At 34.1% G+C, this 27,052-nt stretch overlaps 1 protein-coding gene across 4 annotated transcripts in view; it reads right to left on the reverse strand.

Annotated features, from left to right (window-relative positions):
- LOC119642424 (protein rolling stone-like) overlaps positions 1-19,606 on the reverse strand; it is a 26,536-nt gene extending 6,930 nt beyond the window's left edge. For 2 of the 4 annotated variants that reach the window (XM_038041585.1, XM_038041584.1), the window contains exon 1: positions 1,459-1,744. In XM_038041585.1, coding sequence (XP_037897513.1) covers positions 1,459-1,620 — 162 coding nt within the window. In that variant the 5' untranslated portion in view covers positions 1,621-1,744. Of the gene's footprint in view, positions 1-1,458; positions 1,745-7,510; positions 7,530-19,231 lie in introns of those variants that run through there. The other 2 variants (XM_038041586.1, XM_038041587.1) reach the window with 2 other exon arrangements.
- Positions 19,607-27,052: the final 7,446 nt, after the last annotated feature.

The following is a 27,052-nucleotide window of genomic DNA, read 5'->3' on the forward strand; positions in this document are numbered from 1 at the left end:
CTTGGCCAAACGGAATGAGATAGACCCATTTCTTAAACGGATGGTGACTGGAGATGAGAAATGGATCACATACGATAACCCTGTGCGAAAACGATCGTGGTCAAAGAGCGGTGAAGCACCTCAAACGGCCAGGAAGGTTTTGCTATGCATTTGGTGGGACTGGAAGGGGATTGTTTATTATGAGTTGCTTCCATATGGCCAAACGCTAAATTCTGATCTCTACTGTCAACAACTGGACCGTTTGAAGATAGCGATTGACCAGAAACGGCCAGAATTGGCCAACAGGAGAGTTGTTGTGTTCCACCAGGACAACGCTAGGCCACACACATCTACAGTGACTCGCCAGAAACTTCGGGAGCTTGGTTGGGAAGTTTTAATGCATCCGCCATACAGTCCGGACTTGGCACCAAGCGATTATCATCTTTTTCTTGCATTGCAAAATTTCTTTAATGATAAAAAATTGGAATCTAGGGAGGATTGTGAAAATCGACTACTAGAGTTTTTTGCAAATAGAGACCAGGACTTCTATGAGAGAGGCATTTTGAAGTTGCCTTTAAAATGGCAACAAATCGTACAACAAAACGATGCATATTTGACCCAAATCGGACAATCCGAAGCATGTTAAATAAAGTCTTAAAGTTCATATAAAAATAATGGATTTCTTTTTTCCCAAACTAATACATATGAACAAACTAATATAGATACATCAAAAATATATGTAAACTACTCCTCCTTAGGTATGCACAGCTTTTTGATGATGGCGACCAAAGGCTTAACTCAACATATCCGACTTGTTGAACTTGAAGTACTGATTTCATTAAGAACCAACTTAGGAGTGAATTAGAAGCTTAAAAAAAAAGCAGACACCTAGAAGTAAATGAATTTAGCCATTCTGCTGCTAATGTGGTATATATACATTTTATTAATTGTCATAAATATGTATCGGCCACTCGCGAGACATAGAATTATTATTTAATTTTTGCAAGTGGTTGTGTTGTGAAATGCCTCTAGTATTGCTTGTTAAATTTATAAGTTATTTTCAAAAGGAACTGAAAAATATGTTGAAAACAAAAAACCACTAAATATTGCTTATTCATACATGAATTTTGTTTAGTCTAATATTTTCTGTGTACACGCATGTTTGCTTTCTATTTTATACATGTGTATTATATTATATTCCTCTGAATCGCTATAAACAAAGCAGTGAATAAAAATTCAATTTACAAAACTTTTTATGGGTCAGATCAAAACAGTTAATTGCTTTGTTTTTGCACATTACTTTTATAAAATTAAATTTATGACGACTTTTTAAGTTTCAGCTGCCACTTTTGCGCAAACAATGTAAAAAGTACTTCATAATTATACACTTAAATTAAAATAAAATTTCAGATTGTTTTTCACTGGCCACATTTAATTTCTTCGCCGTTTTATTAATGAATATTCATTTTAGGAGTGTACCTGAGAACGATAAAATTGATCCACGCGGTTGTGATTGAATCCGAAATTCCTCACTTGAAATTCATTGCAAAGGCGCTTCCTCTTTGCGAATTTACCAGTTAGATGCATACTTTCTTGATAAGCGTATTTGCTATTGTCTTTGTGCAATTTATAAACACACATCCAAACTGCTATTCTTAGAATTGAACGTTAAAAGCACTTAATACGACTTTCGTTATCGTTGGTACAAAAATAGACAGTAAAAATCAACTACTGCACGTTTTAAAGTTTTATATTGTTCTGAAGCTCTTTGGTGGCTCTAGCCGCGTAACTAACTTAACAGATACATTCGTAATACGCCTTAAACGGTTATTTTTGTTGTTTTTTTTATTCTTATTGTTATATTTTATAAGGTTTTTTTCGGCTCAGTTTCGATTTGATTTTCGCTCTTAATTACAATTATTTTCGTCGAGCGAAGTTATATGCCTGGTGTTGCACTCGCACAGCCGTACAGGTCATGTGTATATAAGAATTTCATTATAGACTGAATAGAATTTTAGCGTGTACTTATGTGGAATGTTACGTTTGAAGAAACTTATCTAAGCTATGGCTTTTACTCGTCTGTAAAGTGAGAATGGATTGTTTGTATGCCACTTGTTCAATAAATAAACGATCGTGGGTATATGAAGATGCAACGACAAGTTCGAAGGCTATATTGCAAACGAGAGATGTGTCAAATATTATAAGAATGTAACGGCTAGCACAATTGAATTCTTCGAACACACTCTTCCCCACAATCATAATTCAGCCTTAGAATGTATTGCTTTTACATCTCCCATCAAATCAGTACGTTAGAATTGCAAAATATTCTGTTAAGTGTGGACTTGTTTACATTCGTTTAAAGAGAATATTTTTGCGTTTGCTGTTTGATTGGTCCTAATAAATATCTCTCAATAGACCGATATTAACAGTTTTTTACTTTTGTGTAATAGGTATACTTTGTGTAATGGTCGATCAGCCTCATTTCCAAACTGTTCATCTGCCGTTGAATTAAGATCGTATATGTTAGAAGTCAGTTTTCTACTTTGATTTTCGTAATCATAAGCCCTTGAACAGCTGACAGCAGTGACCCGACGGTCGGACGGACATTTCCACACAAACCCAGTCACAAATCGTGTACGCATACTGTATATAATCTTTGATAAATATTCGTGAATTTTAATAGAAGTCTAGTAATAGAAATCTCCATTAGTCGATGGTAAGCAAAAAGATTTGCATTTAACCAAACTTCGACTCTTCGAATGTGCTGCATTTTTTTATCTTTTAAAAATCTTAGAGCAAGTATAACGGGACGGAAAAATTTGCGCTTACAAATTCTGCCATTATTTGTGCTTTGCGAGACATCTGGATTGTTTTTTTATAATGAAGTTGATCCAATATACTAATACGGGTAGACTACTGCTTCGTTTGCCTTTTTCAAAGCCGTTGTCCGAAGTGTTTAAGTGCACTAAGCTTGGCTTTCCATTTTTCATACTCAACGGTAGGCATCGGAATTTTAATAGCATCAATGGACTAATACAAGTTTTCGAATAGATTGAACGGTGTCCTTCAATCCATCTGCCCTATTGACCATTTTCTCTTTTTAGCACACTCATCCCTCATATATTGACATAAAAAACAGCACTTCTTAAATGATGGTTAAAATATAACTTTGAAAATAAATCATTTTAAAAATTTGACCCACTACCTGCAGAGAACTGTAACTTACAAGCCAAAGTGATATTGACCTCAAACTTATTGTAATTTGCAACTTGTAATGAAAATTCTATTTGAATACTGGGACTGGTCCCCCTAAAACAGTCCCAACACTGACAAAAAGCTTTCACTTTTGTCCTTCCCTTCGTATGAAATTTCGCACAAAAACACATGTTTCCCATAGTCTTCGAAACAATGAAAATAAAATTCCGATAGGCAAACTTATATACCCACAATTAATGAACTGTTTCATACTTTTATATGATGGTTTAAAATGGTAAGTAGAAAAGATATGAATTTAGTCGTCACATACACCCGTCCGCCGGAATAAATACAATGGATCAGTGGAGGGGAGAGCAAAAAAAAACAAAGCAAATAGCATAAACGAATTAAAAATCGTAACAAAAATCGTGAATACACCTCTTATTCTGGTGACAGATATAAAAAACTAATTTCGCTTCACCCAGGCAACCATTGCATGAAATTGAGTCTAGGAACAAATCGAAAGTTGTCAGAACTTCTGATGAAAAATTAAAAGATTGAGATGAAGCTTTTAATAGTAATTATAAATTCGGCTAAAGAATCATAAATTTTCGTGCCATTTTCTCAGCTATTTTAGAACACGTCCAGGTCGATACTGTGACTTCGTCCATTAATAAACGATATGGTGGATTTTTATGATTTGTCCGTAAAATACTTTCGGCAATACTTGCCGATCTAGCTAATATGTACTTAAGATAAGACTATCCACATATCAAAAATTGAATCAAGTAAAATAAATGCGGAAACAATCACAATTACAATACTTAGGTCCACTAACATATAAGCATACTGTGGCTTAAGAGATATAAATACTTTTAAACTCTGTTTAACAGTTAACATTTTCTTGCGTGCCGTTTTAGACGTGCAAGGCTACCTTTTTTAGGAACGAACACACGCAAAGTAAGCAGTTACCAAAAGCTGTTTGTTATTACGTGTGTATTATGCTTCGCTTATATAATTCATGTCATATAAACAATAAATTAAATTGAAAAGTAAAAGAATTTTAATTGCTTTTTTATATCCCACATTGTGGTTGAAGATCAATTTTTGAATCGATCTCAGAATTCCGATTCATTGACGTGCTTTAATTCATGGACGGTTGCTGTTTAAAATGGTTTGGATCGGTCCATTCTTTCGACCACTCCAGATATAATTTCCTACTTTGGGCTATTCGATCGCTATAAGGGAAAAATTGCAATTTTCAAAATTTTTTGTTTTTATGTATTAAAAAGATAATATTTCGTGGTGAAAATGACTTCATAACTTTCTGGATACTATCGCCTATAAGGATCCTTCTAATATGCTACCTTTCATTAAAAGTATGCCTTTGCGTGAACATAATGTGTAACAACAAGAGCGTATAACTGTAATAGCGGTAGGTTGTCTAATAGTCTGCCTTTGCCAGCTATTACTTGTTTTAGTTTATTTCATTTTTTTAAGCTATTGGCTGCTAGTGTCAAACGTTTTCCAAACTTCTACGCCAACTCAACTATTCCTAAAGCAAAGTTTTTTGTAATTGCCTACAATATTTTATATAACATGATGATTTGATGTATGAATGTGACATAAGGGAAAAATATTTCTCTTTCTCAGCCGCTTTTTCTCACTCTCCGTCTACATAATTTCTTTGTTGGTTATATAAAAAATTTTTAAATTTCTAAAGAGCCGATGAATTTGTGTTTATTCACACAGGTAGCATAAGACCTGTGAAAAAACTTATCATTCTAAACTTGAAGAAAAATACTTGTCAAATGGGATAAATTAAAGTATAGTAACCGAGAAAGTAACATCGAAACCAAATTAAAAAATTTTAAGTGTCCTTTGGATTTATCTACTGATGGAGAGATCCCACAAAATTTATGTATTCTCCACAAGCCTAAGTAGTGAAATTAATTTAACCTTAGCTGTGTGTTTAATTTAGTAAACAAAAATCGAATTGTATTTTTGTTGCAATGTATAGATCAGATGGGATAAAGTTTACAAGGAATTTTATAGAAAAAGCGTTCAATACATTATAAAGACATTGCCAAGTGTTCCAGTGAAATCAGCTAATAAAGTATCCTGTGACAATACCTATCAGAAGTCATGCGATAAAATTAGTTGATTTAGCCAATCGGCTGATTCGGCGAATGCAAGGATTACGAACAGTCGACTATGAATTAAGCTGAAACGTCTTTTTTACCAAGTATCTTTTTAACTTAAAAAAATTCGCGTTTGGCCATTTAGTGCATATTTACTTAGATTTGGATTTTAATGTTTGTTAATTAATTTCATAGCCATTGAGGAAACTTCTATTAGACACAAGACAGATTACTTATATTTTGGCTCAACGTAGCGTTCATAGTAGAGTCATCTTCGTCTGTCTTTCCCCTTTTTTCTTTCATACTATAGATGAAACTTCGCATCTGTATTCTTAGCTTTTTGCTTGCAAAGTTGCAAAGTTAGAAATAAATCTACAAATTCGTTTATAAATAATGAAAATCCGCGAGAAGGCTTGAACCATTGTAGTTTACTATTTACAGAAACCAGCAATTTAATATTTGGAGCAAGTAATTTGGGAAATCAGAAAAAGAACGACGCACGTCCTTTATTGAAAATTGAAGAGAAGAAATAAGTTCGACTTTGACAAAGCACAACTTGTTAACTTTTTGTATTTTATTATATTTTATTTAACAAGAACTTAATTTGCCAATATTCTAAAAAACGCCGCCTCAAAGTTAAGTAAGTTACTTACACAATATTAAGATAACTATAAAAATTTTAAATTAATCATTTTGCAACAAATTATGTGCTTCTAATTACAGAATGTAGAATGTAATGTAAAGTGATCTCATTTGACTTTATTTTATCTTTTATGTAATGAACACGAATGCGTTTAGCACGTTTCATGGCTTACTGAGCTTTCACCAAATACTGGGCACGTTGGTCACCGCATCGAGTTTATATTGAATCTTGTGTTATACTTTTAAAACCAATTTCGTTTAAAACACTCCGGAAAAAAGCAACATACCTTGCAACTTGGGTGAGTATGAAACCACCGGAGGCCTTATGGTCAATTACCTTCGATCCCTAATAATAAAGCAAATATATTTTCCTTTGTAGTATGTACCAAAAATATGTAGCCGTTTTTAAAGTAACGCACCTATTCACTTCATTATTGTTTGACGAAACATATACATGTATTTATAGCAATCATCTGTTTGACAACATTTGAAACTCAAATTCACCATAATATCATTTATTTTTAGCATTATATGTGTCTTTTGAAAAAACCTTGTACAAAAAGCCATGTCTTATACCTGTCAATCGACGATCTTGATTATATTTTTTGACAAAATCTATTAAAACCCGATAACATTTTTATTGCTTGCCTCGATCAATTTTTTTTAATTGTACTTTTCGTAGCCAAAGTTTTTGATTTTTACTTTTCTTATAAGTCTTTGTTTTTGGGGTTTCTTCTTCTTCATGCAATTCATTTATTACTTTAGGGGTTTCATCAGCGTCATTTTACGGTTATAGTTAATAATTGTATTTTGTTCTGCAATGACATTTTCAGTATTATTATTAATACTTGTCGAAAAAGTTTTCGAAGAGTTTTATACCTCGTAAAGAAACGATTGTTTTTGTTGTTTTATCAAATTAACGTTAGCCCAGTTTATTTGATGTATAATCTACAAAAGTTAACATAGCACTTTGAACGTTCAGAACTCTTTTCCTATATTATTACATTGCAGCCGAAAATTTTCATATGAATTACTGATGGTTTCCTTCCAAATAGTTTTTCGCGTGGTGTACCTTTTTGCAAAATTTTTGTACGCGATCTATTCCTGATGTATACGACAGTGTTTCCAACCTTCATCCACAACCATTTAGAAATTTTTCATTCTTCTAGAATATAACACACTATTTCTACTAGGGCCCCAATATCCCTCTCTGCAACGCCGTTTTGCTGGGATGTGTAACTATTTGTATTTCGGTTTAATATGCTGTTGTGTGTTAAAAAATTTTCAAAACGATTATTAATACATTCGCGATCATTATCGGTCCTAATTTTTTAAATCGGTTTATTTTTGCTTTACATCAACAAAATTTTCAAATTCATTAAATGTGTCTGATTTTTATTTCAAAAAGTACACCATTACGCATCGAATTATTTTACACGATGCGCGTATTGCACAGCTATATTCCTTAAAATCTATTTGTACGCCACGAACCATCCCATAGTTTATTATTTTGTGCCATAAGACTTTTTGTGAATCTTGTGTATTTTACATACCTCACTTATTTTTAGATTTGAAATAAACTTTGTATATACCACCGTTAAGATGATCGACAAAAATGAGTTCTTTTTCACAATAGCTTCACAATAGCTTTTACTATTAACGAATAGTCCAGAACTACCATTTTTCATTATCTTGTTGATCAAAAAAAAAAATCGAGTTTCTTCTGTTATTCAGCAAATCAACAACCGAAAAGTCGCTGAGATGTGTAAAAGCGGCTCAATGTGATCACAGAGATCTTTATTTCGAACTTAGTAAGGTTGGAGTTAGATTTGATATATAGTATTATTGTTTAGTTATTTTAGTGTCTATTTGATTAGTCTTTTTAATTTTGCATGCTATACGTCCGTCACGTTATTTATTTTTTAATTTTTATTAAAATATAGATATCACTCGTCCGCCACGTATGATAGAACAGAACAGCGAGGAGTAAATTCCATTGTGCAAGAAGTAATGTAGTACATGAGTATAAAGTGTCATATGAAGGAATTGATGAGTGTGTGAGTAAAAAAGTGTAAAAGAGAGTATGTTAATAATTGGACTGTGAACGCTTATATATCTTAATGTCGTAATTTAAAAAAAAGATAAGATCACGAAGTGAGCTGTTAAATTGTGAGAACGCAAAAATTTGCGAAGTGTGGAATGGCGGAAAGAAGTGGTAACATTCGGGCAGACAAATAGAATATGATCAGAAGATTGTAAGACTCTACATATACATAAGGGGTTGTTTACTATGTTAATTTTAAATAGGTGTGATTAAACATCAGCTTGTTAGTAAAGCAACTAATGTCACGTCAGAGCCCACAATTGATAAACAAAAGAGTTTTATTTCTTTGCGGAGCTAAAGGGTATAAATGACGACCATACGGTGAATTATTTCATCACGATCAATAAAATGAGATGTTCTAGAAAATGCAATTTTATCTGCAGTGTTGTTGCCAAGAATGCCTATGTGATTGGGCACCCAGAGAAAATGTAGGCAAAATGTATTAGGTTTGAGGCTATAAAGTGGGGTTCCGATTTCTAATATGTAAGGGTGAGTTTTACCCGAGGGAAATGATTGTAAAGCGGTTAAGACAGATTTACTATCTGACACTGTAAGGAATTTCTTCTTTTCTTTTCTGAGTATATTCGATTTTAATGGTTTAATAGTTCCTTGTTCCGATTTAACAACTACATTTCTGATTCGCATTGTTATTAAATTACTACCTGATTACCTGAAGCAAGCTCTAACACAGTCAAACATATGTCATAAAGCATGTGTAAGCAAGCACCACTGTCAGGAATCCAGTCGTGATCATCAAAACTATTCTCATTAGAGTTATGTGGATTCTTGCAATGAGTACGAATACCTCTCCATTTCATAGCATTACATTTAACATTTCGTCTACTTACACAATTATCACTTTATGATTTGGTTTCTTGAAAAAACTTTAAATCGATTTTGTTTTTCATTACAAAAACTTGCTCTTCACGCGTCATAGCTGACAAATTGTTTTTTCGTTGTTCTTCCTTTAAAGTTCTAATTATCAATAATTCTAAAAGTAGAAAGGGAGTCTCAACATTCCATTATAACGACGAAATTACCCAATTTTGTAGATAGGCTACACAATAAAAGAATACTGGGGAGATGATCCTGTATATCGATTTTTTTAATCCGCTGCGACAGAACAAAATTATTTAGTTGGTTTCTCGGAACGAATAAAAATAAACCTTACTGATTTTTTAAATAAAGGTGCTTTTCTTGTAGGACCTTTGGTTTGATAAACAGCATGTAGGGTTTCCCAGGCATTCTTAGCTGATGTGTAGTAATTGCACCATTTTAACACCTTACCGCCTTACTGTCCGCTTGCTCCCATACCATGCTCTTTATGTTTAGCAATAACGTTCCAGTAATCCAACATAACCAATAGGCGCTGCATCTGGACCGACCAAAGTGAGTGATTCTCGCTGTTTAGCTTTTCGTTTTGCGTTAACATTTTAGCCATTTATATTCTTGTTTTAATTTTATTAATAAGAGTAATTTACTATTTACGATAAAGTTTGGAACCCGTGAACGATGTTGAAAAATCCAAAAAGTACGACCCACTTCTTTAATCAAAAGTGAAGACTTGTTACTTTGCCTATTACAAAATATTCGATATAACAAGTACATAATTTGCTAATATTTCAACATGACAGATAAAGAAAAAATTTTCAATGTTTTTGTTACATGCCTTTGTCACTCTTCTCATAAGATCATTATATCATCGTTATAGAAATCCTGACATTTCTCGCCGAGAAAATGAGTCAACTGATTTTCACATGCCTTCTTTGATGTCACCTTTACTTCATTAAAGAATTGTGCAGAGAGGGAAGAAAAAACCCTTGGACTAAGCAAGGTCTGCGCTACAGTGTGGACGCAATAAAACTTAAGATTCGTTTGCTTCAGCATTGTTATGATGGGCGATGATGTCTTTCTTGTTAATCAATTCTAAACGTTTTAGCTCAATTGCCCACTTTGATCGTATTCAACGATTTCTTCCCAATTTCACCAAAATCAAGCTTTTGTTCTTTTTGGACTGTGACCCATTTTTTATTGCTTGTTATCGATAATACTTTTCACTATTTATCCATGTGGTTCACAAATATCAAACTTTCTTTGTTTGCGACATTATGTCGCAAAATTATTTTAGGAAATAAGCCTACCTTTGTTAATATTTTGAAAAATTTCATCGACTTTTCAACGATTGATCGACAAGAGGGTGGCGCATCTTGAACGTCGAGAGTATTAGAGGGGAACCAAATAACGCATTTGCTTGTTGGTGGTGTTGACGAAGCTTATTTCTAGTAAACGTCACGTATTTTCCTACAAGTCTAGGACACGGTACCATATCAATCGAGGTCATACTCCAAAACAATGAAAATTTTTTCCGAATTATGAAAGAATTAATGAATGTTATAATAGAGAGTTTATCAATACCAAGCTTATTTCTTTGCACGTTACCATTATGCTTCTCTAAAATTTCTTGACTTTTCATAGAAGTACTTACAAAGACTCTCAAAACAAGCCTCCACCATGACCCACTTGATAGAGATAACATCTACGCAAACATAAATCCGTATGCACTCATAGACCACATGAGTTCAATTGGTCTGCCTCACGTGTTTGCGGCTTGCCCAAGTGAACTCTTCTTTTTAATTTTATATCATATTAGCCAAGACGAGGTTATTTTGATATTTGCATAATTATTTGTCTTTGTTTCTAATCGTGCGAGTGAAATGCTGAACATAATGAATGCATTTACATCGTACTTCAAAACAATTCTAGGCTTTTGACTCCAGCAACGCAAGTTATGTGTAAACTATATATAAACACTTACAATTCAACAGTAATTTAAAATTTGACTCAATGATGTCCACGGTGCATGAGAAAAATATATTCATTCATTGAGTTTAAAGCTTTCTTTTGTAAAAACAAAAAATAAATAATTTTAAAATATGGAACAAAGAGAATAGTATTGCTTTATGCATATGATTACAAAATAACAAAGTTGAAGCGAAAGTCCAGGCCGTTCAACAAAACGATGCCTTGACTTATGGTATTATAGGCATCTTAAAAGAGAAAGAAAATAAAGCATAGAAAATTATATATGTGATAATTTTAGAGTTTCAACAGCGGTTTGATTTGGATATCCGCAAGTAGCAACATGTGATACTTTATCTCAGTAAGCAAAATATGGAGAAATTTTCTATATATGCAAAGTTTTTGTAAACTCTCTTATTTTTTTTTACGCACTTCCCGCACATTACATTATAATCTTTGTTACAGTATGGTTTTTTATATGTGTGCCATAAACAAGAAAGACTAATATTTTAAAAAATACGTAAAAACAAACGAATGAAAAAAGATTTATTTCATTAGAAAATTCTATTAAAATAATTTAAATTTGATTATAAGCCATCAATTGCATTCACGGTTATAGTATTTATCATTAACACGTGGAAATTTTTTATTTAATCTGAATGTTGGGAAAGAGAGTAACTCACGAACTGCATTCAACAAATGTATAGAAAAAGATATTATCACATCCGATCCATGATTCGAAATCTATGGCAGGTCGGTCCAATGACTTGGCGTAGCGTAAAAGAACAGCCTTAGCTTTGCTGCGATTTTATACAGAAGCGTCAACTTTAAGAAAAGATTTATTGTTAATTAGTAATTGACGCACCATCCCAGAATCATATAGTAATTGAATTAAACAACAAATTGATTTGTAATTGAACGTCACACAATTGTCATGGAGGTCAGCGTCAGTGCTGATATACTCTTTGCGTAGATCGTAGTATGCCTATTTCTTAATAGTGAAAAAAGTGTTGAAAATTAATGTATTAACTCCTGTGCTCTAGCACTCGGTACTTCTTAATGTGATACCTTTTATAAGAAATAGATTTCGACCTTATAAGTGAGCTAAGATTTAATTATCATTTTCGCGAGATATAATTTTCAAAACAACTAACATATCGACGGTGACGTGTTCTATGCAATTTAATTGATGAAAATTTTGTCGACTTTTTGCGTACATATAAATAATCACAGCTGCAAAAATTAAGATTAAATGACAATAAAAAGTACTTCACATCGTATTCTTATTTATTCAGTTCTTGAAATTTCCAAGCAATTTAAATGTAGAACGCTCACTAGGTTGATCGTTATTTCAGAACTACGAAGTGACACATTTTTTTGGATGCACAAATCAGGTTTATCTGTTCTTTAACTCTCATTTGGAAGTGCTTTTGAGTTCGTAGGTTAAACTATTTTTACGCGGTATTTTCCTGGATAGGATCCTGGGATCGATCAAAGGATCTTTCATACTTTCTTTATTAGTTTTTTAGTTACATATATGTAAATTCAATCAAAAACCTTCATCGTTCATTTATTGGTTAGAAATCTTCCTCGATAAGACATTTAACATATATTTTGACGAAAATTCCATGTGATATGATAATACGACTTTTCATAAAACTTGGTCGATTTTCCAAGAAACGCTGGAACTGTTCCATGCAGCAGGCGAGTCACAAAAAGGTTAACAACAATTAGCAGAAATTTAGTGGAAGCAGGGATTAACACAAAGAAGTCGCGATGAATTTAAGTAATCTTAAAAAAGTTAGATTCGAGTCAAGACAGATGAATTGCAGTTTTCGAACGCACAAGACCAGAACGAAAATTAAGGTGCTGTCAATATAAGTTCCTGTAAATAATTTGTGTATAAATCTTGTAAGAATATATATATATATATATATATTATCATAAAAATCACAATTCACTGATACAAACTTAATCTTGCAATAGTTGAATAAAAACGTAAAACGACTAAAGTTAGCAGCAATCAATTCCGCAGTAAGAATTAATTTCTTAAATTAATTTGGATTAAATTAATTTTCTCAGAAATAGAATGAATATTCGTAGGAAATAGAATTACTTTTTACTGGTTATGTAAATATTAAGCTAGAATTTGTCAGAAGACGACTCTAACACTTTATGAAGAAGACATACATGCCTGAAGTTTTCCTTTTTCCTACAGTTGTAATGTTAAGACAACCGGTTCGCGATATATCGTAAGCACCCAACTGAGAAGTGTTAAGTCAAATTCTTCCGATTACCATTTGTTCAACGGCACTTCACTTAGATACTGGAGCGACGTGTCAAATGAGTAACATTCTTTTTGTCGTGACATACACCAACTGTCAAAAAGGTAACAATGTATAACTAACGATGGCAAATACTTTGAGTAATGTAATTGTTATCATTTTCATATAATGCAGGAGTATACTTTCTATGCAAAAATTTCGGTTTTATATGTACATATCTGATAGCATATTTTCACCGTAAAAGGTACACTTGTAGGTAGAGGAATGCAAAAGTAAATTTATTGGGGCAAAAAGGCACTTTCATAAATTTATTAAGGATATCGTTCACTTCAGAAATGTTTCCAAGGATGTGTCATGCTCTTACACATGCCTACCTTCATGAATAACAACAAATGCCCAACAAGCGAAGTTTAACCATTTCAATATGCTTGACCAAGATGAATATGTACTGGCGCGCATGACAAGAATAGTGTACACTGAACGATGCTTTGTAATTGTATCTATGACTGCTGAGTGTGGCTGGTAAATAAAAAATGGGTTTAGTTGAAAATAGTGCCGCTTTTATTGCGATTAATTAATGATATTCTCTCTGAAATCGATTATTTCTGTTTTGCTCTTAATTCAGTGCGGTGTCTTTCAAGCGTCTTTTCATAGCGCCTAAAAGATGCCGATGCACATTTAGTAATAGTGATAATAGTGAGTGGCATTGACTAGGACCTACGCTGTGAACATATTAATGATTCGTTATCCTTTATTTACTTTATTTACTTTTTCCGTAATTTCCTTCTCGGTACAGTTTAAGTCTTGCCACTTCAAAGTTTCCTATTTGGTATACCAAGCATTTAATCATAATAAAAAAAGTAGGCTATTCACTCGGAGTGTTTTCATTATAACTTCCTGAGAGATTATAACTTCCTGAGAGAAACTTGTTTTTCCAATTTTATTGATGCAAACAGATGCAAACTTCTTAAAAATCCTAAGGGCTTCTCTAAATTCGTAAATGCTAAACGAAAAGTAGAAAAAGTGGTTCCTTACATCATGAGCTTTGGAAATTCCGAATCATCCGATGCGTCTGTAATAACCGTCTACCAATGTTCAAATATTTCGTCTGATAATTAATTATTCGTATTCAATAAGCCGCTTCGATGTTTTTCTGTCTACGTCTTTCAAGAAAGAAGAAATATTTACAGCACTGTCAACGTTGCAATTGTAATTACCCTGGTGTTGGTGGCGTTCTGTCTGCTGTTCTCAAACATTGTGCTGACTTACTACGTTCTCAATTAAAATTATGTGTAAGACACATAATTTTAATGTTTGTTTGAAAAAAAGTTACTTTCCATCGGTTTGGAAGTGTAGTTTTATTTTACCTCCTTATAAAAGTGGTTCTCGCAAACTTATTGAGAATTATAGGGGAACTGCCAAACTTAGTCCATTGCCCAAACTACTGGCAGCAAAAGGTCTTACTCCGGTTTTAGGGTCAATTATATCGCACTGGCAGCACGGTTTTTTAAAAGAAAGATCAATTGGTACTAATCTTTGGGAGTTTTGTTATCCAATTCTCAAGGCATTTTCAAATCATAAGCAAAGTGACCTTTTTTTTACGGACTCTTCCAAAGCTTTCGACAGAATTCATTAGAGATTGTTAGGCTACAAAATAGGTCGACTTGGTTTTTCGAACAGTGGTTCAGTAGTTATCTGTCTGATCGCATCCAACGGGTGATGCTGAATTCTTGTCAATATAGAGTAAATGTCGTTACTTCTGATGTTTCTCATGACGGTCATCTTGGCCTGCTTTATTTATTTTATACGCGAATGGCCTGCCTTAGTGCATTCAACATTCCCGTGTTTTAATGTTTGTAGACGACGTTAAACTGTCCCACTCCTTTGACTCAATACATGGTGCTGAAATCAAGAAAATGTAAGAAGATGGTATGATACCTTAGTGTAATGCCTTGTTATTATTGTATTGACCAGCCGATTCTGGAAATTGTTTGCAATTTCGAAGACTTAGGAGTTGTTTTTGACTCAAAACTCAAGTTTGACAGTCATATAGAGATGTCAGTTAATAAAGCTAGATCCCTTTTTGGGGTTATAAAAATATGGTCTAAATAATTTAAAGACCGACACGTTACGAAGTGCTTGTATACTTTTTTAGTTAAACCACATCTTGTATACTCGTCATTAGTTTGTCTGTTCAACGGGACTTCTTGATGTTTGATTTGCAAAGTTAAGGATGGGATCCTGCTATATCTCTTTCAGCGTATAATAATAGACGCTCATTGATTTGCTTACCCTTGAAAAAAGGCGTGAAATGTTGCGTGTAACGTTTCTCTTTAACCTAATAAAAAGTGATATTTATTAGCCGGCTTTATTAGAACTTGTTGATATTCACGTCCCCTATAGGATCTCAAGACGTTTTGTGGTCTTGCAGCTACCATAATGCCGTACCAATAATGAGTTGTTCAAACCATTTTGAATAATGTGTAAAATGTTCAACGATCAATACCACTTACTTGATCCGTCATTACACAACTAGTCCTAGATAGCTCCTAGAAGTCTTGTACAAATGTCGGTAAATAGAATCAAAATACTTCTTTATTTTTGGTATTTTCTATTTGTTATTGTTAATAATCTATAAATAAACTCATATTCATTTATCAACATATATCCCTGTATCTTAATTTACGGCTGAGATGAATTTTGTTGTATATTATATTAGTTTGGGGAAAAAGAAATCCATTATTTTTATATGAACTTCAGGACTTTATTTAACATACTTCGGATTGTCCGATTTGGGTCAAATATGCACCGTTTTGTTGTATGATTTGTTGCCATTTTAAAGGTAACTTCAAAATGCCTCTCTCATAGAAGTCCTCGTCTCTATTTGCAAAAAACTCTAGTAGTCGATTTTCACAATCCTTCCTAGATTCCAATTTTTTATCATTAAAGAAATTTTGCAATGCAAGAAAAAGATGATAATCGCTTGGTGCCAAGTCCGGACTGTATGGCGGATGCATTAAAACTTCCCACCCAAGCTCCCGAAGTTTCTGGCGAGTCACTGTAGATGTGTGTGGCCTAGCGTTGTCCTGGTGGAACACGACACCTCTCCTGTTGGCCAATTCTGGCCGTTTCTGGTCAATCGCTATCTTCAAACGGTCCAGTTGTTGACAGTAGAGATCAGAATTTAGCGTTTGGCCATATGGAAGCAACTCATAATAAACAATCCCCTTCCAGTCCCACCAAATGCATAGCAAAACCTTCCTGGCCGTTTGAGGTGCTTCACCGCTCTTTGACCACGATCGTTTTCGCACAGGGTTATCATATGTGATCCATTTCTCATCTCCAGTCACCATCCGTTTAAGAAATGGGTCTATCTCATTCCGTTTGGCCAAGTCTTCGCAGATGGAAATTCGATCCATCATGTTTTTTTCTGTTAATTGGTGTGCCACCCAAACATCGAGCTTCTTTTTGAATCCAGCTTTGTGTAAATGGTTTAAAACTGTTTTATGGTCGACTTTTAGCTCCTGGGCGATGTTACGACTGCTAATATGTCGGTCAACTTCGATCATTTCTCCGATTTTATCGACATTTTCGACGACCGGCCTAGCTGTGCGAGGTGCATCTTTAACATTAAAAATTCCTGAACAGAATCTGCCGAAACCAAAATTGCACATTATTGGCTGTTACAGTATCGGAACCATAAACACCATTCACAATTTTAGCCGCCTGGCTTGCATTTTCGCCTTTGTCAAAGAAAAACTGTAAAATGTACCGAATTTTCTCTTTGTTCACTTCCATTTTTAACACGCTGTAACTTACAACTGAATGCACCAAACAAAAAACAGTAAAAGAATTTTTTTTACTGCGAAATGTCACCTTTCCAACGAGCATAAATACGAAATTGTTTGATCGATACTTTACGAGAAATCTATCAGTGCAGCCATCTACCGAAAAAATAATGGATTTCTTTTTCCCCAAACTAATATGTTGATCACATGTTTATTTTTATTTATTTTTTCTTTTTTATATTACATTTTAAGTTATTTTGCAGCCTACATTCGGTTAATGACTTGTTCTGTAGCGAAATTTAATTAATTGAATAAATAAATAAATATTTGATAACAACGTTTTTAAAAGTAAGAAAACCTAAATTTGAAACTATATTGTTGACTGCGAGCAACCACTATTGCATTGAATTTTTGTACAGTATGTAGTATTATAAACTTAATCAATGGCTAAAGACTTTAAAAAATTTGCTCGAATATTATTACTACAACATAACTTTTTCTTGCACAATTATATATATAACTATATAAATTATTTCTTCTGAACAGATATTTCAACAATATTTTAAAGATCAAGCTTTTTATTTTACAATTATATTTACGATTGGATGGCCATTCTTTCGAGAAACTGATCAAAGCAATACCTTATATTGATGACGTTACCAAAATAACGCGAACGATTTTCAACGCGATCACGCCAAATAATAGACTATGGGTTGGCACATTCCAAGCAAGGTACTTATTATCAACAACTCTTCATATTGGTCCAAACTGTAACGTTGTTCAGAGGCCTGCCTTCGACTTGCCTACGATTGTTTAATAATAGCATTCGAAACTTGATCTTTGGAAAGTTACGATTAAGGTTAAACCTTAAGGGAGGTATAAGAAAATATTCGATCAAATTTATGGTTTTATACTATTTAAAATAAATTATACAACATATCGAAGGCAGAGAAACTATTTTTATACCCTAGCCCTCTTCTAGTGAAGGCATATTGCGCGGACGAAGAAGATCTTGAGCTAGAGCCGCCTTTTATTACATCAATCAATTCAAAATCGTTTCATGAATCCATCTAAAGTTGTCTGCTCTTTCCTTCGTGGATTTTTGTGTGCCGCCTAAAGATCCACATTTTCGAGATATTTATATGGTTCGGATCGGATCACTTTTTCGCTTCCCATATAACGCTATATGAAAAAATATTATAATTTTCAGAATTTCACGACACAAACGATTTGCGGTAAAAAATGTCTAACTTCCAATATTTTTTAATGAAAATCCATTTGTAATAATAATTTGACAAAAGAAGTAACCTTACCGAATTTCATCTACTTTTTGGACTTTATATTAAACCCTTATATGCCAAAACGTCTAATTTTTAATATATCATGGTCATGCATAGTACCAATGCAGCGTAAAAATTAATTGTAAGGAATTTGGATCACATATGTCTATCCTTTCCCCACCGCTATATATAGAGGGGTTCGCATGGAAAGCAAGCGACAGAGTATAAAATTGTCCATATTTCAGAACTCTAAGCACATTAGTCTAGAACCAAGATTTTTTAAAAAAGCGCACGGTATATATATTGTAATAAATATAAGTGCACTACTAAGTTCTTTGTTTTTGTGTATAAAACTGCACCAGAGTATCTTAAGGTAAACACGCCACATAACAATGATTATATCTTACACGACCTATGGTACAGGGTACCATACAGTGCGGACGTATGTAACATGCAGAAGGGCTTAAGATATACCTTTTCTATAATCTTACTTATACAATCATACTCCCAACGTTGCGCCTTGTTACGAAATAAACGCGTGCTTAACCTGAGGCTCCTTATAGGCAACGCCGTTTGTAAAATCAATCCAACTCAATGTTATACCTCAGGGTATCAGATAACTATTTTCGATCAATTTTCATTACAAAATATAAACGCTTTCTTATTTGTTTATAATACTATTTCTTTACCAAACACATAAAAACAAACAAAGCAAAAAATCGCTTACTTTTTTTCATTAACTATAAGCGTACCGGACGATAAGGTGCACTTCAAATTTATAAGACGATTTTTAGAAAAATATGTTTTAATGTTATTTTCGCATCAAAATCTTTATTTATTGTTAGCGTAACTCGTACAAGCAATATTCAGTTCATCTTCACTCTCGGTACTATCACTCTTCTTGTTAATGTCACGTAATACCGTTCGTATTGCTTTCATCTGAACTGTTATTGTCATTCCTTTCAAACCTCAAATTTGGAGATGTTAATTATTGAAAAAATATTTTAATGTTACTTACAGACAATACGACGCACCCAAAGTTTGTGTCCATTTTAAATTTGAACTACTTCGCATGGACGTAATGTATGTTCTATGATCTTGTATCACGAAAATAATTGAGTACATTAAGCGAAGCGCTGTAAAGTATTTAATAGCAGCCTTGCGCGAATCTAAGGTTTTCATCACTTTTTTGCTCAGAGCTGTTCGATTTCGGGGATGAATATTTTAGCCGAATTCTTATATAACTATTGGAATGCGTTCCGCCTTTGCAAAGAAAAAAAATATGTATATGCATGAGTCGTCAATCGCTTCGAAGAGGTTAGGAGCGAATATATTAGTATTAAATTTCTTTCATTTTGTAAGCCATTGTACGCCATCATTTGTATGACTACGGCTAGCTTTTATTTCCATGCCTCATCGGCACCCGATAAAACGTTGAACAACAAACAATCAAGCACTGCAACGCAATGTGAAAATAGGAATAATAAAACCAAACTTTTTTTAAACTCTGTTGGTAGATAGCGTTCTCACATTTCTAAGATGTGCAACTTCAGCAGTTCTTTTGTTAGTAATTTTTGAACATATACGTATTTATTATTATGAGTGAGAGATAAGCTTGAAAATGACTAATATTTATTTACAATTTGTTCAAACATCTATAAAAGTCAGTGACAATAAAGTTTCAGTAGAGTTAAGCAATTATAATACAGGCTCAATTACCACATCGGAACTTGAGATTAAATAAAAAGAAAAGAGTTAAGATAAAAAATGTATATATAAGTGAGTAAAAGGCAGCAAAACAAAAGAAAAAATAGAAAGAAACGTATAAACATCAAGCCCAGATATACATTTACAGACGATTCACATCAAACCAAGAGTGTGTTACTGAACCGGTATAAGCATTCAAAAATTTCATCACTACAACATCATCTACTATATTAACAGGTCGTAACCTAATTTTCTTAATTAAATGTTCTACACATGGCATCGGTAATATTGAAGAATTAAAAGAAGTAGATTTTATCCTACACATGAACACATGTCCAACAAAGAAAACCCATTTCATAAACATGATTCCGAATTTACAAAGAATTTTTACTCTAAGTGGTTTACATAAGCTACAATTGATCCGGTCTCAAGTACGCTGGACTCCTCAAAAAGCCGATACCCCCAAGATATAGTATTAGAATTTATTTCACCGGCTAAATTAATTATAGTAATAGTAATAATTCCTAATTGAATCTACGCTTCCTGCTTGAAGGTTGACTGTGCGTTTTTCGACAGATTTCCTAATACGAAAAGCAAGACCACTTTCTGAACAAACTCGACTAGCTCAACATGGCAACGATAGGACGAAAACCATACAAAGGAAGCATATACCATCGTTGTTTTAACCGAGGTCATGTGTAGCATTTGATAATGTATGGGCCATCGAATACTCTTAGCCGGTACTTAATAATATCCAGCTGATTTAGCTTTGTCTACGGAGACTTCAACATGAAAATTAAAACAAAGTGAAGAAGGAAGAGAACCTACATTCCCCAGCTTGTCTGAATCAGACGAAGGTTCTGTTGTATCTGTTTCCATTTTAAAAATTGTAGCATTTTAACTTTTTAAAATTTAGTGTTATGAAACTGAGTGAGTGCCATGTGATGAAAATTTTTAAACCAAGTTGGAGAACACTGAATCCGATTTAGCCATCGGTAAATGTCAACATATGGGTTGACTTTTTACTGACGAGAGATTATTAATGTATGAAGCAAATAGAAACGGCTTTGCTTTGAGAAACACCTCACTGGTGACTCGCTGGAATGCAAGTAGTTCAAAGACTTCGCTGAAACCACATGTCTTTTTGTGAGGCCCGAAAAGATCTTAAAAGTGTGAGATGTGAGTTCCAAAAGGTTCACAACGGTGTTAGCCTTGTTGAAATGCAACTTAATTAAATGATGGCTCCATGACACTCGATGGGATATCGATTGCCGTATTGTGAGGAGGAGTAAGAAAACTGCCCTTTCGCCACGGAGTTGTCATCATGCGAATTTAACATATCATCGGACGGAGATTAGAAAATATTAATGCTTTTAACAATAAAATCCAATTTTGCATTCGATAATACACTTTTAAGTAATATTATATTAAAATACATTCCGAAGGAATAGAACTGGCACATAGCCCTTCAGCGAAAGAGACGGACGTGCCGTGTTACGAAGAGAGAATGTTATTGTCATGGATGAAGGAAATAAGCTTCTCTTTGATGATTTTTTCCATAACATTTTTTCCAACGTAACATGACTTAAGACAACTGCTTTTGATACTTGTTAAAAAACCGATACCCTTTTTTTATAGTACCTACTTTAAACATAAATTATTAATTTCATCAACACCAGGTCACCTTTAGATTTGGGTTAGACATATAGATTGGGGTTACAAGAATTATATAATTAACGAGATACTTTCTGACGGATAACTCTTCGGGGCGTTGAACTTTAGGGCAGAATGAATCAGAATGTTGAATATGTTAATGCTGCTGTCAACGCACTCATGTGAGCGATTCTTTTATATCCATCAGAAAAGAATGCAAAAACAAAACTAAGGTGTCATACTCTACGATATTGTGTGGCGTGGTAATTTTTTCCATTTTTATCCTGATACTATAACACCGTTTATAGGACATACTTTTATATTTTTGTAGATGTGTCAGCTGAACTTTACGGGTAACAAGCACAAAGCCAATTTTTTATTGCTTTTGAAAGCCGGAGTTGTTCTCAATTTACACGGTACTGTAGGCTGATTCTTCGACCGATTTGGCCGATTTTGAACCTGCGTGCAAGAACTACATCATTTAAAGATTTAACTGGTCAGAAATTTATCCTTTTCTTGTAATGAAACTATACAAGTCGAAAAGGTCAATAGTGCGGAGGTTGTAACGGATAACCGCACGAAGGTCACAGAAAGATAGCAACATCGGAAGTAATGTGGGTTGCAATTTCTATTCAACGGTCACGAAGATTTTATCGCTTCTTTATTATTTAAGAAAACATTAAAAGAAAGGAGATACTTCTGTATAAGTAAGGTAGTATAAAAAACTTTCTACCTAAAATAACAGTTTTCTATGAATTTTCGGCATTCATTACTTTTCTCGTTTGATTTGAAGAAATCGGCTACCGAAGCTCGTCCAACATTTTTAGAAACTTATGGTGATGCTTCTCCATCGTCTGCCCATTGCCGGAAATTCAACGATTTGAATATGGTGATTATTTATGTCAATGACAAACACCCTGGAGGACATAAAAAGTTCAAAAACATGACTTATTGGACGAAAACCCGAAGTTGAAATACTTACTTCTATATTTTCCTTCTTGGTTTTAATTTGTTAATTGCTATGTTACGGAGAAGATCGTTCTTTTACTTAGTAATTAACGCATTCAATTTATAGTAATTTCACGGATGAATTTTGATTATAATTTTTTAGCAGAGTTTTACAATTTAGTTTTAAATTATGGCTTATTTCCCCTTTTACGATTAATGTTATCGAAATTAAAGTGTACACCACAATTGAATTTTTCTCGAGCTGTTGATTAGAGATAAAAACGGTGTCCGAATGGACGTCTCAGAAGAACGAACGGCAAGCCAATTGCTGACTTCAAAATCGGAAACCGACCTTTCCGGCCTCTTTCATCAAAAGACAGATCGCCATTGGCAGCTTTGCCGGATCTCAGTTGAAATCAAATGCTCATTATCCTTATGATACTTAACTCATAAGCTAGTACCCCTCCCGAACAAAAGGTATGTAAGGGCAAAACGAGCATGCGACTTTGAGGCCTCACAATATATATATGTCTATCTCGTTGTCTGCTAGCGGCTACTTATTTTGTTCGCGCTTATGCTGCTGTTGATAATAATGTTGATGATAATGATGTTGTTGTTGTGGGGGCTGATGGTGATGATTATCTTAGTAATGTTTGTGGCTATTTCATTATTAATTCCAAACCATCGTCTAATTTATCTTATCGCCTTGACATTATAAGTCACCAAATCTTTTCATCGTGATTCTTTCTTCGCTTCCCTATTTCCTCATATTGTTCCTATATTTTATTGTTTCGTGATCTTCTTTCTAGTAATTTATTTTTTTTACTTTACACAATGACTTAGTCGACTTGTGTTCTGAGTAGTGTGTATTTTCTTTTCGTCTGTGATTTTTTAATTGTTTCTGTGTTTTTGTGTATTAAGCTTTCTTTTCAGCTACAACTGGTTATCACGGATATTGCGAATACCGTATGTGCTTTTGTGTCCCCTATATATAATAAGAAAATAAAAAAAAACAAAAGAATAAAAATAAAAAAATTGAAAACAATTGACATTTTCCTTTAGTAGTTCCCAATCTTTTTCCAGTGAGTGGTCTTTTCCCAAATTACTAAATAAAAGACAACCATAAGGCATAATGGCGCCGCGGCCACCAGAGAAAAACTCAAATAGATTTCATATGTTTGCGAACATATCCCCCCAAAGAAAAAAAATTAAAAATTCGACTTTCCGGTGTTGCCAATCAGTAACATCACTGCTATTGACAAAAAATATGTTGTTATTTCTTCAACTGATACTTGCACAATTTTACAAATCAGCCCTGCTATAAAAAAAGCCCTAGATTCTATTTCGATTCTATGGGATTCTATGGGATGGGATTTTACTTATCCTCGTTGGGCACCCGCGTGTAACCGAAAATCTAATAAAGTCGAAATCATTAGCTAATTTATGTGCTATTTCCGCTAAATTACATGACAAACTGACCTCAGCTAGAGGTGTAATTTATTAACCGTGCTTAAAGCATGTGCTGGAAGATGAAATTGTTCGCGAAATAGGCAATCAAGGAGTGACCGAAGTCTATAAATTTACTAAATTAAATGACGACGGAAAAACCCCTACAGTCCTGCAGGAAGGATTATTATGACCGTTGATCGCTATCGGTTACCGAAAACTGTTGATGTGGCTTGGTATAAATGTAAGGTAGAACTCTACATTCCAAATCCCGTGAGGTGCGAAAATTACCAACGCCTGGGTCATAAGGCAAAAAGGTGCATCAGTGCTCCATCTTATGCTAACTGTGGTCTTCCTCCACATGCTGAAAGTTGTGCGCGTAGTTTCTGCGTAAATTGCAACGATCAACACTCGGCGTTAGACCACGTTTAATACAATTGCGCGACATTCTAAAAGTCAAAACAAAAAATTACCGAAGCATGGGCGAAGCGCAACGCGAGTACCGGGGAATAAATCTATCTGGAACCCAAAGAATTAACAAAAGTAATACCTACGCTGCTGTCTCGTAAATCAAGCCTAGTAAGACTTTAACTCCATCTTCCAACGAAAAATCTGTTCTTTCATCAGCCAAAAACTATATTGCGAAATCAGATCCATCACCCGCCAAAGATAATATTGAAAAAATCAAAGCAAGTATTGAAAAAGTTAAAACAACAACACGTATCTTAAACTATAATAAACTAAATTCTCCAGAACCGCCACCTCTCAATTCTTATCAACAAATTGCAGGTTGGAATGAATCCAATCTTTCATCCCTTAATCAATCTTCAATTTCAAATTATTCACGTGCGCCCACTCATTGCACTTCAAATGTGCGCAATCACCTAGGTACAGATTATTCTGCTGGTAAGAACAAATTATTTACGCAAAACTCCTATAGCGACCTTTTCGACGGAGACGCTGTCATGTCAACTTAACCCACCTACCACTCCTTTTCCATGTCATTACAATTAAATAAAGTTTTTAAAATTCTACAAAGGAACATTAAGGGACTTATTAAGAATTTTGATGAACTCCGTGCACTCATAAGTGTTTTTAAACCGTCCTTTACATCCCTTCAAGACACCCATTGTAGAAGTTCTTTTAAGCCTATTCCATCCGTTCATACACTAGATACTTCACGAATGCTGATCAAAATTTATATTCCAAACAAGGAGTTTCCCATTTTATAAAATCAAATATACCTCACAAACGCGTAAATTTAAGCTCATACATACAAGTCGTAGCGATACAAATAATTTAAACATATAATTCACAGTGCTCTCACGCTATCTTTCACCTTCGTAATCGTTTTCTCAGACAGAACTTTATAATTTATTCTCCGCGCTTTCCCTCCCATTAGTTATATGCGGCTGGAACACCAGATGTGCCATGTCCCTGGAAAATTGCATATTTACCTTAGAACTTGAAAGTTGTCTTTCCAAATCGAAAAGGAGGACACCTGATCTAGATCGCATCTCATATAAAATGATCAGCACTCTGTCTAATTCAAGTAAAAGGAAATTACTGGACCTATATAATACGGTATTTTTGACTAGCCATATACTCTACATGTGGAAACTGGCAACAGTTGTTCCAATTTCATAGTCAAAAAATGCCTCCATCCCATCGCATTATCGCCTAATCTCTCTTCTCTCTTGCCTCTCAGAGGTATTGAAAAAGATTATGGCATCTAGATTATCTTAGTTTCTTGAGTTCAAGAACCTGATCACACAGCAACAAATTGGTTTTAAGCGGGGTAGAGAGTGCATCGGCGCTCTGTTACATTTTGATTAATTTACAAGCAAAGCAATTTCCGAACGGAACCATATAACAATTCTCTCAATTGATTTCGAAAAAGCATTTGACAGAGTTGGTCTTCATCTCACTTTTAGGGTCTTGAAATCATGGAATATTGGACCCAAATTCTTCAACTACATCAAATCATTCATGTGGCATCGGCGGTTTAAAGTTAGAATTAATAATCATCCGTCTGATTCCTTTCCGATAATGAATGGCATTCCGCAAGGATCTCCCCTTTGTGTCACGTTTTTCCAGATCGCTTTCAATGAAATTAACAAAATTCTTTGCCGTGGACGGAGAATCGAACAATGGCTCTACGCGGACGATGTATACATTATTACGGAAGAAAAAGATAGCACGAAGGCAATCAACGTCCTCGAATCTATTGGACAAGAAGTCTCCACATGGACGAACTCGTCAGGGGCTAAAACTTCTACACAAAAATCAAAAAATATCCACATTTGTCAAAAGCAGATTTGCGATACAAGAAATCTACTGATGCATTTTAATGACTTATCGATACTAAACGTGCAGACGCTCCATCGCTCGCACGTCTTCGGTTAAAAAATTCTTTTTTAACAAGGGTAAATTTCACACAGTACGTCGCTTGGAAAAGCCATGCGTACGTTAACACTACTGCTTATCTTACCAAAATGCTTGTTTTATGCAAGATTGACTATGCTTTGATAGCTGCAATAGCAATAGCTGCAAATCTAATATCGACATCCTCAAACCGGTCTATCACCAAGCCCTCAGAGCAAGTTGTTATGCTTTTCGGACGACGGCCATAAATAATATTATAATTGAAACTAGTCTCCCAACTTTAGAAAATAGACTTTATGAGTTAATTGCTAAAACAGTCCCCAAGCTTCTTAATTCAAACAAATCTGTCCTCGGTGAAGAAGTGAGAAAGATTATTATTGGCAAGAAAATTCATTCAAGCCATTTTTACCAACAGTTTATCTGTATTACAAGCTACTCGGAATATTTCGACTTCGAGATGGAACACCGTCAACAATTTAAAGAATATCATTAGAACACCCGGCGAAAAAATTAAAATGCTTTGTGTACAAGTCATATCGGTTGTAACGTCCGCGTATAAATATTGAGTAAGGGTTCTGTCGGTCTGCTTTGATCAGGAATGTCGTAATAACGGCATACTGTTTTTCGATATCGCATGATCGCAAGAATAGCGGCTTGCCACTATGCAAAAAAAGAGAAAAGGTTTTGAGGGAGTGTCTTT

The sequence above is a fragment of the Glossina fuscipes genome, unplaced genomic scaffold (assembly GCF_014805625.2).
Source record: "Glossina fuscipes isolate IAEA_lab_2018 unplaced genomic scaffold, Yale_Gfus_2 222, whole genome shotgun sequence".
NCBI lineage: Eukaryota > Metazoa > Arthropoda > Insecta > Diptera > Glossinidae > Glossina > Glossina fuscipes.